The 14843-nt window shown below is 40.0% G+C and overlaps 1 protein-coding gene across 15 annotated transcripts in view; it reads left to right on the top strand.

The window, feature by feature from the left end:
- R3HDM1 (R3H domain containing 1) overlaps window positions 1-14843 on the top strand; it is a 181934-nt gene that overhangs the window by 58436 nt on the left and 108655 nt on the right. For all 15 annotated transcript variants that reach the window (XM_036318752.1, XM_036318750.1, XM_036318760.1 and 12 more), the window contains 2 exons: window positions 8984-9192; window positions 10566-10776. In XM_036318752.1, coding sequence (XP_036174645.1) covers window positions 10606-10776 — 171 coding nt within the window. In that variant the 5' untranslated portion in view covers window positions 8984-9192; window positions 10566-10605. The remainder of the gene's footprint in view (window positions 1-8983; window positions 9193-10565; window positions 10777-14843) is intronic.

Here is a 14843-nt window from a genome sequence, read left to right as displayed (position 1 = left end):
GCTTCTTTTCTATCTTCCTCATTTCTCCACTCAGGCTACAACATCTCTCTCTATATAAAAGGCTAATATGCAAAGAGTCCCCTCGGGAGTTCGACCAGTAGTTCGATCGCTTGCTATGATGTGTGCTGACCACAAGGGAGTGGCACAGAACATGGCAGTCGAAAAGCAGTGGCGGCGGGGCACTGAGGGAGCGAGGGAAGGAGGAGGCAGGGAGGCAGGAACCTGATCACTGGCCAGGCCTAGGGACCCTACCCATGCACAAATTTTGGGCACCGGGACTCTAGTATTTGTATAAAACCTTATCTTTTCATATAACTTTTTCCCTATAAGCAATATGTCTCACAGTCTTATAGGACTCCACTAAAATTTATTTCCTCTCATTCTTCAACTTACCAGAAAGTATTTTTCCCCTCTCTTTAAATATCCTCTTTAAATTATTTTGTACACTTCAGGGTTTAACAGAAACTCTTTCAGGTCAAGGTAGTTCTTTCTCTGCTTTTCTCAAATATGCTAATATTGCAGCTATAATGAACTGTGGGATACTTAGTAATTTTTTGTTGGATGACAGTAACTGTTTATGAATCACATAGAGATTTAGCATTTTCAAATGTTGGTGCTTATATTCTTGTTTATGTAACTGATAAGTGATTGATTGATTGAGAATGTGAATTTCTACTATCTTCTATATATAATAATAAAAGTTTAATATGCTAATTAGACCAAACAGCAAACAACATTCTGGACATCATTCCAAGCATCCTTCCGGACAAAACTGCAGCGGCAGGGGCCGAGGCAGAGGCAGTTAGGGGCAATCAGGCAGGCAGGCAAGTAGTTAGGGGTGATCAGGAAGGCAGGGGAGTGGTTAGGGGCGATCAGGCAGGCAGGCGAGAAGTTAGGGGTGATCAGGCAGGCAGGCAAGCATTTAGGGGTGATCAGGAAGGCGAGCTGTTAGGGACGATGAGGTAGGTAGGCAGAATGGTTAGGGGTGATCAGGCAGGCAGGCGAGTGGTTAGGGGTAATCAAGCTGGCAGGCGAGCAGTTAGGAGCCAACAGTCCCAGATTGTGAGAGAGTGCAGGCCAGGCTGAGGGACCCTCTCCTCCCTGTGTACAAATTTTGTGCACTGCGCCTCTAATATATCCTATCTAATAAAAGAGGAACATGGTAATTAGCGTACGACCGCTACCCTTCCCATTGGCTAATCAGGGCAATATGCAAATTAACTGCCAGCCAAGATGGCGGCCAGTAGCCAGGCAGCTTGAAACTAACATGAGGCTTGCTTGCTTCAGTGACGGAGGACTCCAACGTTCCCCGCCTGCTGCTGCCAGCCTCTGAGCTGCAACTCTAAGCAACTATGTTACAAATATAGAAGCTAAACAAAACCCCAGAAACCTGCTTTAGTCGCCGGGCTTCAGCCAGCAGGATCGCAACATTGTTTCAAATACAGAAGGTAAACAAAGGCCAGAAACCTGCTTTCAGCAGCGGAGGCCTAAGAGCTGGAGCCTCAGAGCTAAAGCTGGCCCAGAATTAAAAAAAAGGAGCGGTTGGGAGCTTCAGTCACCCGCCAGCCTGAAAACAGCCCTCAGCCCCTCACCCAGACTGGCCAGGCACCCCAGTGGGGACCCCCACCCTGAAGGGTGTGTGACCAGCTGCAAACAGCCATCATCCCCTCATCCAGGCTGGCCAGGCACCCCAGTGGGCACCCCCACCCTGATCCAGGACACCCTTCAGGGCAAACCAGCCGGCCCCCACCCGTGCACCAGGCCTCTATATAGTAAAAGGTTAATATCCCTGCACCGGGATCAGCATGACAGAGGGCAGCGCCCAAACCCCCTGATCGCCCTGCGGCTCTGTGTGTGACAGGGGCCAGGGCCACAACCTCCCTATCCGCCCTGCTCTGTTTGTGACAGGGGAAGGCGCCCCAACCCCCGATCAGCCCTGCTCTGTGCCTGATAGGGGCGAACTCCCCACCCCCCTGATTGCCCTGCGACTCTGTGTGTGACAGGCTGCGGTGCCCCAACCCCCTGATTGGCCCTGCTCTGTGTGTGACAGGGTGCGGCGTCCCCTCCCCCCATGGGCCCTGCTCTGTGTGTGACGGGGTAGAGCCATAACCTCCCCATCGGCCCTGCCCTGAGTGTGACAGGGTGCGGCGCCCCAACCCCCTGATCCGCCCTGCTCTGTGTGTGACAGGGGGCGGTGCCCCAACTCCCCTATCGGCCCTACTCTGTGAGTGACAAGGGGGAACTCCCCAACCCCCTGATGGGCCCTGCTCTGTGAGTGACAGGGGGTGGTGCCGCAACCTGCCCAGCGACCCTGCCTTGAGTGTGACAGGGGGCGGTGCCCCAACCCCCCAATCGGCCCTACCCTGAGCGTGACTGAAGGTGACATCGCAACCTCCTGATCAGCCCTGCTCTGTGCATGACAGGAGCGGCGCCCCAACTCCCCAATCAGCCCTACTCTGAGCCTGACCAGAGGCTGTACCTAGGGATTGGGCCTGCCCTCTGCCACCCGGGAGCAGGCCTAAGCCAGCAGGTCGTTATCTCCCGAGGGGTCCCAGACTGCGAGAGGGCACAGGCCGGGCTGAGGGACCCCTCCCTCCCCCTCCCCCCCCCCCGAGTGCACAAATTTTTGTGCACCGGGCCTCTAGTATATATGTAAAAGGCTAATATGCAAAGCGTCCCTGCGGGAGTTCGACCAAGAGACCAAGAGTTCTATCACTCGCTATGATGTGCGCTGATCACCAGGGGGTGGTGTGGAATGAAGGAAGGCCCCGGCCGGCAGCCAGAAGGCCCTGATTGGCCCTGATCATCGGCCAGGCCTAGGAAGCCTACCCATGCATGAATTTCATGCACCAGGCCTCTAGTTTCTAAATAAAGCATGAACAGTTTTCCTTGACTTTTGCTAGAGTCCTTTGACCAATTGGTCGTGTCATTATAACCTTAGAAGATAACATTTGTTGGTCTTGTGCATTTGATTTAAACTACTAGACTTCAGCATTGTTCTTAACCACAAACTGCACCTTTATGGCCAGCCAGATTTACATAGTTTGGTGCTTAAGATCACGAGAGAGAGCGATTAAGAGAAACTGGTTGGTTACCTGGCAGTTCTGATAATTGAGTAGCAATTAGCCCAACTAACCATTAATATGAAGTTAATAGGGCTGTCTTCCTCTGTACAAAGAAGAGTACATAGCACCTTTCCATGTGAAAAGGATATGTTCACTTTGTCTTGAAAACAGTGTTAAGGAGTTATTGCATGTTATAAGTAATTTTTAAATAAAGATGCTCTATAAACCTAAATTCCCCTCTTGGTACACATGGAAGGTGATATAGCATTGTAAGTAAGAGCCTCGAGTGGAGTACCTGTCCTGTTTGTGTCCTGATTCCGACACTTACTAGCTGTGTGACCTTAGCAAATCCCTCAACTTCTCTCTGCCTTGGTTTCCTAATCTGTAAAACAAGGGTAATAATAGGGTCTACTTTTAGAGTTGTTGGCTTTAAGTGAATTCCTTATGAAAAGTATTACAGCAATATCTGCCACAGGGCAAGCTATGTAAACACCTACTGTGTAATTATTTATTACAGCAAGGTGGTACATTTAAATGACTCATAAATGTTGTAGCAAACACATGATGTGCCATGTCTATTTTGTGGCTTTCTCTATTTGATACCCACACGGCCTTAAATAACCCCAAAACATAGTCTTTGTCCCAAGATAAAAGTTTTTTATTTGGTGCGTGCAAAAAGTTGGACTATCTCTTTTACTTGAAGGTTTGGAGAGGAAAAACATTTTATTTAAAACACTAATATTTAGGAGAAGAATGCAAAGTTTGTGTGAATTTTAAAATGTTGAAATGAGAGCCCCTTGGGTTGTGCACTTAGGCAAGCGTACTTCTCTCCATACATACACACATTTACACAAACTTATAGTGTTCATTCTCCTCTATTGATCTTTGTAAGGTATATACATTAAAAAAAACAAACAAAAAAAAACTCATGCAAAGCCACTGTGCACTCATGGTGGGCCTCCTATCAGTCTTCAGGGTGCAGCCAGAACAAAGTCAACCTCAGCCAACTGCTGGCCTAGCGTGATTCTGACTGTGGGAGAATGCTAACATTTTTTGAGTGCACAGTCTGAGAGAGGCTGTAATGGGCATGCAAACTTTTCTGTCTTCCCAACAAAATTATGAGCTAAATATTCTTTTTCCCATTTTATATGTCATAAGATTATAGCTCAGACAAGTGAAATAATATATCAAAGTCTTAATTTGCAGAGCTAGGATTTAAACTCAGGTCTAATGCTAGTATGCTTGATCCTTTATATCCTTTTCTCCTTCCAGGCAATAACTGGTCATTTTGGTTCAGTCAGTCATTCATTTAGTCTGTTGTCAAGTAATATGACATATTAGCAAGTATTGGTCATATATATTGCTTGTACAACTTTGGACAAATCATTTGACCTCTGAATGTTAACAACTTGCATGGTAAATTATAAAATTGGACTAGGTCAGCGGTCGCCAACCAGTGGTCCGTGAGGTCTGAAAGGTTGGTGACCACTAGACTAGGTTGGTCTCTGAGGCGCGTTGGATTCCTTAGGACCTTGGCGTCCTAAGATTCTTCTGATCCTGTTAGAATTCTGAGGGTTCACCTTTTCACATTGTGCCTCTTCCTCATTACCTCTTGCAGTTATTGCCTTAGCTTATGCATTATTCATTTCTTAAATGGATCACTTTTTAAAAAACTGGCTTTTTTAGAATTTCAAATTTGAAGGATTCTTGGTAAATCACAAAGTCACTTTACAAAGAACAAAAAAAATTTGGTTGTTAGTAAATGCTGCCATCTTGTGTTTACCATTTAATGAGAGAAAAAGTTAAAATGAGGAAAAATTAATTTTTTTATTATTTGTTTTTGGTTGTCAACCCATCACAAAATGTCAGGAGTCTTTGTCTAGAAGTAAATGACAAAGATTTATTCGAGGGTCTTAAGATTTGCAAATCAGAAAAATTACCAGGTAACAAACACCTAGAGCAGGGGTCCTCAAACTTTTTAAACGGGGCCAGTTCACTGTCCCTCAGACCGTTGGAGGGCCGGAATATAGTTTAAAAAAAAAAAAACTATGAACAAATTCCTATGCACACAGCAGCGGCAAAAACACCCAGCAGGCCGGATAAATGTTTTCGGCGGGCTGCATGTGGCCCACAGGCCGTAGTTTGAGGACCCCTGACCTAGAGTGTTCTGAAGAAAACAGAACACTTGTAAGTTCTTATAGTACATTCTTGAGAAGAAACAGTCCTGCATTTATAGCCTCTGGTTTGGTCTGAAATGACAATCTTTGATGTCCAGTGGTCTGGAGAATGGATGTCAGGTGGTCTGAACACATGAACATTCTTTCCTAAATTTTTAAGAATTGGCTATGGGGTGTGTGTGTGTGTGTGTGTGTGTGTGTTCTCCAAGCATTGATACACTACTGAAAGTCAAAAGTTTAAGTTTGTAGGCTACTTAAAGCAAAAATAGAATCATTTTCTCATGCTTCAGCCTAATTGATATTAGTCCATTAGCAGCTTGACTATAGTGACTACATTTTATTTCTTCACTCTTTTCTCATGGTGGAACTTTAAAAAAATAAACACCTAGTCATTTAATTTAGTAGTCCAGTAACCTTGCACAGATTGACATTGATAATTTAAAAGTGGCATTGTCCGTTTAAAATAATTTTGACATTTGTTTATGATACCTTCTTTTCTATTATCCTTACTCAATAAAATTGTTAAAGGAAAATGGAAGAGCTATATAGGATTTTTAGAGTTGTTTATTTGTATGGTATATTCACTTGCACCAAAAAATATAAAGTGAAACTGACTTTAAAAGCAGATGACACTGGACATTTGTTGTATGGGGCAGCATACCAACTATAAGGAACAGCATTTCACAGACAAGCTAAATTGTCATTCAAGAGCAAGGCTCCTGGCTTCAAGTTCAAGATGGTGGAGTAGGAAGATCCTCAGCTCCTGTCACTGACACCAAAAGAAAACCACATACAGAACTGAGAATGACCTGAAGACTAGTAGAACAGGCTTTCTACAACTATGGATATGAAGAAAAAGCCACATTGAGACGGGTAGGATGGGTAGAGATTAAGTCTAGTCACCCACCTATGCCCCACTCTCCACATAGCTGTCTCACTAGTGGGAGGGATATCACAACCACAGAGTTCCCCCATGAAGAGCAAAGGGGTCCGAGTCCCAGCACGAGGGACCTGCACCAGGAAGAGGAGTCAGCATTAACATCTGGCTTTGAAAACCAGCAAGAGCCAAAGGGCTGTAGGAAACCACAGTTGTGCTCTTTCTGAGTCTCAGAACAGAGGCAGCCGTTTGAAAAGCACCTAGGTCATACGTGAAGGTGATACATTGACTAGTTATAAGGTATGTGCTGGAATTTTCTCCTGATTCAAGTGCTAGTAGGGCTCATTTTTCCCCTTTCTTTACTCGTTCTACCTAGTTGGTCCGATGTTAGCATGCACCATTTCTGACACTCCATTAACCTTGCTAACACTGTTCACCCTACCCTAGCTTATCCCTGAGGACTCACCCAGGCTAACTCCCCTCTAAAGTAGCTCCTGCCGTGCCATGTCCAGTGGGCAGCCTCAGTTGGCACCACACACATAGCAGTGTGTTTACAACATTTGAGGCTAGGCCTCACAGCCAGCCACACTAAAGGCCTGCTTTACACACCAGTGAGCCCACCACAGTTGTGGCCAGTACTCACAGCCAAATGGGTCAGGAACCAGCGTCACCTGCCAGTGTGTCCATAGAAGTTGTGGCCCAACCACATAAGGAGGCCAACTAGTTCACCCAGGGGAACACCTCTGGAGCACTTGACTTTGGTGACAAGGGAGTATTCCACCACTGGGCCCCATAGAACACCTTCTAAATTAGGCCACTTTTCAAAACCAGGAGTTGTAGCTCACCTTTACCTAATACATGGACACAAAGAGGGAAAATGAGGAGAGAAAAGAATATGTTCCAAACAAAAGAAAAAAAGATTAAACCCCAGAAGAAAAAAAACTAAATTAAACAGAGGTAAGCTGTCTACTAAAGATTTCAAAGTAATAGTTATAAAGATGCTCATCAAACTCTGCAGACAAATGGATAAACTCAGTGAGAACTTCAACATTATAAAAAAGAACCTATCATAACTGAAGAATATGACAACTAAAACGAAAAATATATGGGAGGGAATCAACAGCAGATCAGATGATGCAGAAGAATGGATCAGCAATCAGGAAGACAGGCTAATGGAAGTAATGCAATTGGAAGATCAGGAAAAAAAATAATTTAAAATGATGAGGATTTTTAAAAAGAGCATAGCATAAGGCAGTGGTTCTCAACCTGTGGGTCACGACCCCTTTGGCAGTCGAATGACCCTTTCACATGGGTCGCCTAAGACCATCCTGCATATCAGATATTTACATTACGATTCATAACACTAGCAGCATTACAGTTATGAAGTAGCAACGAAAATAATTTTATGATTGGGTCACAACATGAGGAACTGTATTTAAAGGGACAGAAGGTTGAGAACCACTGGATAAGGGATCTCTGGGACAACATCATCATGCATACTAATATTCGAATCATTGCAGTTCCAGAAGAGAGATAAAGGGACAAAAAAACCTATTTAAGGAAGTAATGGCTGAAAACTTCCCTAACCTGGTGAAGGAAATGAGCATCCAAGTCTAGGAAGCAGAGAGTCCCAAACAAGATTAACCAAAGTGACCCACACCAAGATACATTACATTACAATTAAATTGTTAGAAGTTAAAAGGAGGGCATCTTAAAAACAGCATTAGAAAACCAACATACACAGGAATGCTCATAAGATTATCAGCTGATATTTCAATAGAAATTTTGCAGGCCTAAAAGGAGTGGCACAATATAGTCACCATGATGAAAGGGGAAAATCTTCAACCAAGCCTATTCTACACAGCAGGGTTATCAATTCAGAATTGAAGGAAACATCAAGATTTTCCCAAAAAAGCAAAAGCTAAAGGAGTTCATCACTACTAAACCAGCATTACAAGAAACAGTAAAAGGAATTCTTTAAGTGGGAAATAAAGCTCAAAACCAGAAATAAAATATGCAAAGAAAAAACTCTCACTAGTAAAGGCAAACAATAGCGAAGATAGTAAACCAACCATTTATAAATCTAGTATGAAAACAACTAAAATAGCAATAAGTACATACCTATCAATAATCACTTTAAATGCAGATGGACTAAGTGTTCCATTCAAAAGACATAGGGTTACTGAATGTATATTTTTTTAAGACTTACATATGAGACTCACTGCCTATGTAAGACTCATTTCATATCTAAGGACACTCACAGATTTAAAGTAAAGGGATAGAAAAAGATACTTCATGAAAATGATACAAAACCAAAGAAAAGCTGGGATGGCAATAGCTGTACCAAACAAAATGGACTTTAACCAGTTAACTGCCACGTGTCCAAAATGGAAACCATCCCGATTGCATCTATAGACGCTTATGGCATACAAAGGGTTAAAACAAAAGCTATATAAAAGAGACAAAGAAGGACCCAGCAATTCTGTTTTTGGGTACTTATCTGAAGAAAACACCAATTCAAAAAGATATACACACCCCTATGTTTACTGCAGCATTGCATACAATAGTGAAGATATGGAAGCAGCCTAAGTGTTCATCAATAATGAATTGATAAAGAAGTGGACATATATATAGTACCTGCTTTCTTCTCCCTTATGCTTTTACTGATATTCTCTCTAGTGGCCGCAGTGACATATCTGGGCTCACAAAACCAATACATGTCAGAATTAGTTGAAACAGTATTCTGACTCTTGTTTAGGACAAGAATATGAAATCACCAACAGTAATATCTTTAATTGTCAAATTGCTGTATATTGTTCCATTTCACTTGGCTATTTAGTTAAAATGTTTTCTTTTAATTTCAGGCCACTGAAAGGTATGATATATTTGATCCACGACAGTTTATTTCAGTCCAGGAATCTACAGTGGTGACAAGGACATGGGACTCCTCCTGCCAGATTCCAGATGGTTCAATACAATTGACATCCTGGCTGACAACTGTGAAAAAGAACCTTGGATTATTTTATTTTATTTTTGTGGGACACCACAATCCAAAATCCATAGAACACATCAGGTAACCTCTCTTTTTAAGAAAAAAACATTCCTTTTTTTTTTTTTTTTCCTAAATCTTACATATAAAAAGCAAGGAGCCAGGATATTTTACTAGTAAGTATCCCTTTCCTCCTTAGTAAGCTTATTGTTTTTAGAATGAAACAGTTAACCTTGGTACTGAATATAATCAAGGAAGACATGTTCTTTATCCAATTGAGTCTACCTGTGACTTGAGAATTTATTTCTCTCTCTTTTTTAAAACTTTTCAGATATATTTGCCCCCTCAATTTTATCATGAAATTTTTGTAAATACAGGAAAGTTAAAAGAGTTTTACAGTGAGCAAACATATAACCACTCCTAGATTCTACCATTAACATTTTATCGTACTTACTTTAACCTGCACTTGTTCATATATATCCATTCCTCTGTCTAGCCATCAGTATATCTTAATTTTTTTATGCATTTCAAAGTAAGTTGTTCTTGTTCTCACCGCAAAAAAAATTGTAATTATGTGAGGTGATGGATTATGATAATCATTTAGCAATATATACTTGTGTTATATTGTCATGTCATACACTTTAAACTTATACATGATCATAAAGCTAGAAAGAAAAAGTTGTTTACATCAACTTCTGCTCTTCAAGTTTACATTTGCTAAAATGACAGCTGTCTCTGATACATTTTTATTTGATATTCAATGTAAAGTCCCCAGTGTTTTTTTAAACTCACTAAAAACATGAAATATATTGGCATCTTATCTGCTTGCTCTCCTACGGAATCCATATACTAGACCGTCTGGTAATATATGTCCTCTGGCATTGAATCACATAAATGAGGAGAGTTTTAAATTCTTGATTCATAAAGCCAAACAGTTGTTAATCCAGATGCACAACTGTATTTGTATAAAATGTTGCTGTTTGTTTCGTTAATTATTTCCTTTCATAATTGCAGGTAATTTAAGAAATTTACAATTTGAGAAATGTAGACAAAAGCTATGATAGGAAAATATTTTCTGACACGATGATATTTATATTATTCATTGATAGAAAAAAATTTCTGATGTTATCTAAATACACATTTATCATACCCCAATTAGCCATTGCCTCCCATCTCGATATGGCTAATGTTTCTTAAGAACTTTCACAAGTGGTCTGTGCATGAAAATCACCTCATGCCTTTATTATAATTCTTATCTCATTATATTGACTTTTTTTTTTTCTTTAATTTGAACTGGTCTGGCACTAAACTGCCTATTTCTTGAAAGCAGGAGTTTTGCTTCTCTCTGGGAATACCCAGCATTATTTCTGGGACACAGAAAGTACTTAGTCAATATTATGTAGTAACTCAATGTAAGAAATGTAAAATTAATTTTTTTTTCTTTTCTTTTTCCTAAGGCTTCAGGTTCCCTGTAGAATTCTAAAATAACCTTTGCTGATGAGGATGTCTGATATTGTTACTGTAAAAAATGAAACTGAAACAATGAAGGATTTGGAGGCAGAAGTGAAAGATACAACCAGAGTTGAAAATCTTACCAAATCAGAGAACTATGGGAAGATTTTAGCAGAGAAGAATGAACATTGTATTGACAACAATATTGATTTTCAGGTAAACAGGATTTTTCTCTCTGGATACAAATGCTGAATATTCAGTATATAATTGCCATCGTCATAAAAAAACTTCCTTTCAGGATAAGTTGGCCCATTGAGGTGTGCTTATCAGCCAGTTTTTGAGCCATCTGTATTAGCTTGTGGGGTCTAATTCTTTGATTTGCTAGTATCATATAATAATCTTCATTTCTGTGTAGCAATACTTTTTTTATTGGCTTCCTACGTTTTCATTCCACTCTGCCCCTAATCAGTATTGTGGGAGTTCAGAATTTAACTGAAGAGCTCTTAGAGGATAGAAGAATAGAGAGAGGGGAACTGCAGAAGTTCTTTTGGCAAAAACAGCCTTCAGTGGAAGCAATCAACCATGACTGAGAAAAAAGATTGGAGAGGACAAAAAAGTCACTAAGGCTTTCGATGCTACACATAGAACTAACCACTGTGAAGGCTTTTAATTTCAGGTGTAGAAGGAAATTGAGGAGTTGGTCAAGATTCAAGATAGGTAAAAATTGTTTCAAGTAGTATTTAAAGTATTTAGTTCTAGGTGCTCCAGCAGAGGGCCAGCAATTTTAAAACAGAATTTACTAAAACTCTATTGTGTTTTATTTTTTAAACATGATTTGTGAGTTGGAAAATGGAACAGGGTTTGGCTGAGTGCAGTTTCTATTTCACAAGGAGTCAAAAGAAGGCCCTCCCTAATATTTAACTGGCAGATGGGCTGGCCTGGAAGGTCTAAAACTGTTTTTAGACAAATGGCTGGAATGTAGGCTAGATGAAACTGGGAGCACCTATCAATAGTCCCTCCAGCATGTAGACCTCAAGGGAGTCAGACTTATTATGATGACTCAGGGATCCCAGAAAGAATGTTCAAAGAGCCAAGCAAAACTGCAAGGTCTCTTTAGACGAGGCTCAGAAGTCCCCGAATGTCACTTCCACTATTGTTTTTTGGTGACCCATGTCAATAAAGCCAGTCAAGATTCAAGGAAAGGGGAATTAGACCCTTACAAAAGGTAGTCCCTTAGTTTACCACAAAAAGTTATCTTAAAATACTGTCTTTAACACTTCGGTTTAAGTTTAACCCTGTGAATATAGAATTCTACTTCTGGCAGAAATATTCTATAATTCTTCCCGTATCCTAAAGACTTGAGAGCTACATGCTAAAAATTATACCTTCATTTTTTCTGATAAGTAAAGAAAGGTCTTTTTAAGGTTGTTTTATTCAGTCAGAAACTTTTTATTACCTATTTGCCAAAATGATAGCAACTCATATACCTATAAAAAAGCAATTAGGCCCATTGGTTAAGTACAGTCCAGTGGTAATTATCTAAGAAATTAGGAGGAATACTACTACTAGTCATTCTTAGTAATAGCACTTTTTAAAACAAAAAAACTGCCATGCCTGCAGTCAGTACACTGAGTGATGGCAGCATGCCAGGATCCTGATTGAATCAGAAAATCTGCTAAAATCTTACTGCATTCCTGATTGAAGTACTAAAAGATTTCCTTTTAGTCTCTTTTCTATACCTGATGGTCACACTTCCAGGCTATGCTTATCAAACAAGCGATTAATTTGGATTATTACATTTCCTCCCAGATCTGTTGTGTTGCTCTTGTCAATAAGTATAAAAACATTTTGATGACTACTATCACATAGACCACTAGAGTATAGCCCAGTTGTTGGTACTCTAGGAAAATTTCATGCATTCTCCAAACACTTATTGAAAACCTATTCTATGCCAAGGAAATATTATAGTAAGCAAAAATGGGCATGGTTTCTGCCATCATGTTCCATATAGCATGGTGACTGTAAAGATGGGAAAGAGAAACAGGAGAATATGAGAATTCATTTTATGTTCATCCATGAATGCTATATGCATAGCTTACTCAGATGTTTATTAAGAGTGTACATGTGAGACTATTTACTCTGCTTGGAGCTTTTTGATGTCCAAGGATGCCTCCATGCCAAGTGTCTGGCAAGGGACTTAGAGTCTAAATAACTTATACAGAAGAGATTTAAGTAATGGATATTAGGAATAGAAGTGGGTAAAACTAGAAAAAAATGTTTTCCCTAATGTAACAAAATAAAATCAACTGAAGTTACCTTTCAACTTACTGTGGAGTTAACTATTATAAAATGTCTTTTTTCTAACATACTATTTAGGTATTTCATCTTTCTTTGGTACCTCTAAGATACTGCCTAAAAGTTTAATTTTAAATAGGAACTATTATTTTTACTCAAATTTAGATGTATGCACCAATTATAATGTAGGTTTCCTATTAAGAATTTTGAATAAGCCAAATATTTCTCTCCTGTCATTCTGAAAGTCGGCTACCATGAATATAACATATCTGTTGTCTTGCTTCAACGTAGTAATATTTAAAGTGACTTAGGATAATGGAAATGTTTTCCTGAAGAACCGTACATTTCATCCATTTCCAAGTCTTAATTTCCTGACTGTCCCTTAGTAGTTTATTTAGAAAAACTCATTTTTAAATGAGCGGTTGTCATAACTTCTTTTATACTGTGAAGAAATCTTATGATTTTCTACTATTAAGGAAAGTATTTACATCCTATATAATAAAAGCCTAATATGCTAAGTGTCCAGTCATCCAGTCATTCATTCAACCAATCAAAGCGTAATATGCTAACGATAAGGTTTAGGCTGCTCAGCCGCTCGCTATGATGTGCACTGACCACCAGGGGCAGACCCTCCAACCAGTAGGTTAGCTTACTGCTGGGGTCTGGCCCATCAGGACTGAGTGAGACGGGCCAGACACTCCCTGGAGCCCTCCTGCAGTTCCTCCCCAGCTGGCCAACCTCCCGCATCCCCCCCAACCCCGATCGTACACCAGTGGAGTCCTTCGGCCTGGCCTGTGGCCTCTCACAATCCAGGACCCCTTGGGGGATGTCAGAGAGCCAGTTTCGGCCCAATCCCACAGGCCAGACCGAAGGACCCGACTGGTGCACAAATTCATGCACCAGGTCTCTAGTAAAAAATAATTTCTTCAAACTAGAGAGAGGCCAACAAACATTAGACCTCACCTGGGATGGTTCCAAGTAGAGATGATCTCAGAGCTCCTTGGCCTTTTCTTTTATAAATAATTCTACTGTGTGATGCTTTACCCTTTAAAAAACATCAGTTGTCTTTTATATAAGTTTTAGGACTACTTTTTTAAGAATTTCTTAAGAATACTTTAGAGCTAATTCAAATAGTGTGTGTTAATGTCAAGAAGGTAACTTTCCCACATAATTGCCTGAAGTTGTTCTAAACTGTTGATGATGATCCCAAATAATTGTGAAAAGATTTTTTGATTAGTAACTTTTCTACTGCCATAGACTATTTCTATTGCAAACCTTAAGTTATATGTTAAACTTTCTATGATCATTAGGTATTTGGAACTGGTGAGGTGTCAGGCTTCTAAATCCAGAAAAAATTTAATATGTTAGACTATAAATCTTTAATATAGGATAAATGGGGTGGGAGTTGCTTTGTTTCTCTTTGTATAACTTATTTGTATGGCCTCTATTGTGTGATTTTTCTCAGGAGTAGATTTCTCAGATTAAATTTAGGTAAATTACTTGTTGATTTTTACTGTCATTTACTTGAAACATAAACTTAGGAACCTTGTGTTCTGCTTACTTATTAAAGATTCAAACTCAACTTTCTCATTTTTTTTTTACAGTTGTATCTTTGTACTTGGCAAATGCTTTGTCTGGGAGTATTCATCTGTCTATGTGCATATAAACATGATTCAAAGCATATTTTGGAAAAGTTCAAACAATTCCTCTCCCCATTAATTATTTGTGAACAGTAGGATGGCCAGTTCAAATTGTGTTGGTAACCCTTGTTGTGGAGGAAAAAAGAGAACTGATTTTTGTTAACTAGGCTTCATATGCCAGTATACATGAACAGCTTCTGATATGTATATATACGCACACACATATATGTATGAAATCTGTTGAAGTAGGTGTTTAATATATTCTCAGTTTCTGTAAAAAGCCCTTTGATAATTAAGATGAGCCTTTACATCAAGTTCTTTTGCATTTGTTTAAAAAGGGGAAGTAAG

The sequence above is a fragment of the Myotis myotis genome, unplaced genomic scaffold, assembly GCF_014108235.1.
Source record: "Myotis myotis isolate mMyoMyo1 unplaced genomic scaffold, mMyoMyo1.p scaffold_m19_p_8, whole genome shotgun sequence".
NCBI classification, from domain to species: Eukaryota; Metazoa; Chordata; class Mammalia; order Chiroptera; family Vespertilionidae; genus Myotis; species Myotis myotis.
This window is presented reverse-complemented; position numbering and strand designations above follow the sequence as displayed.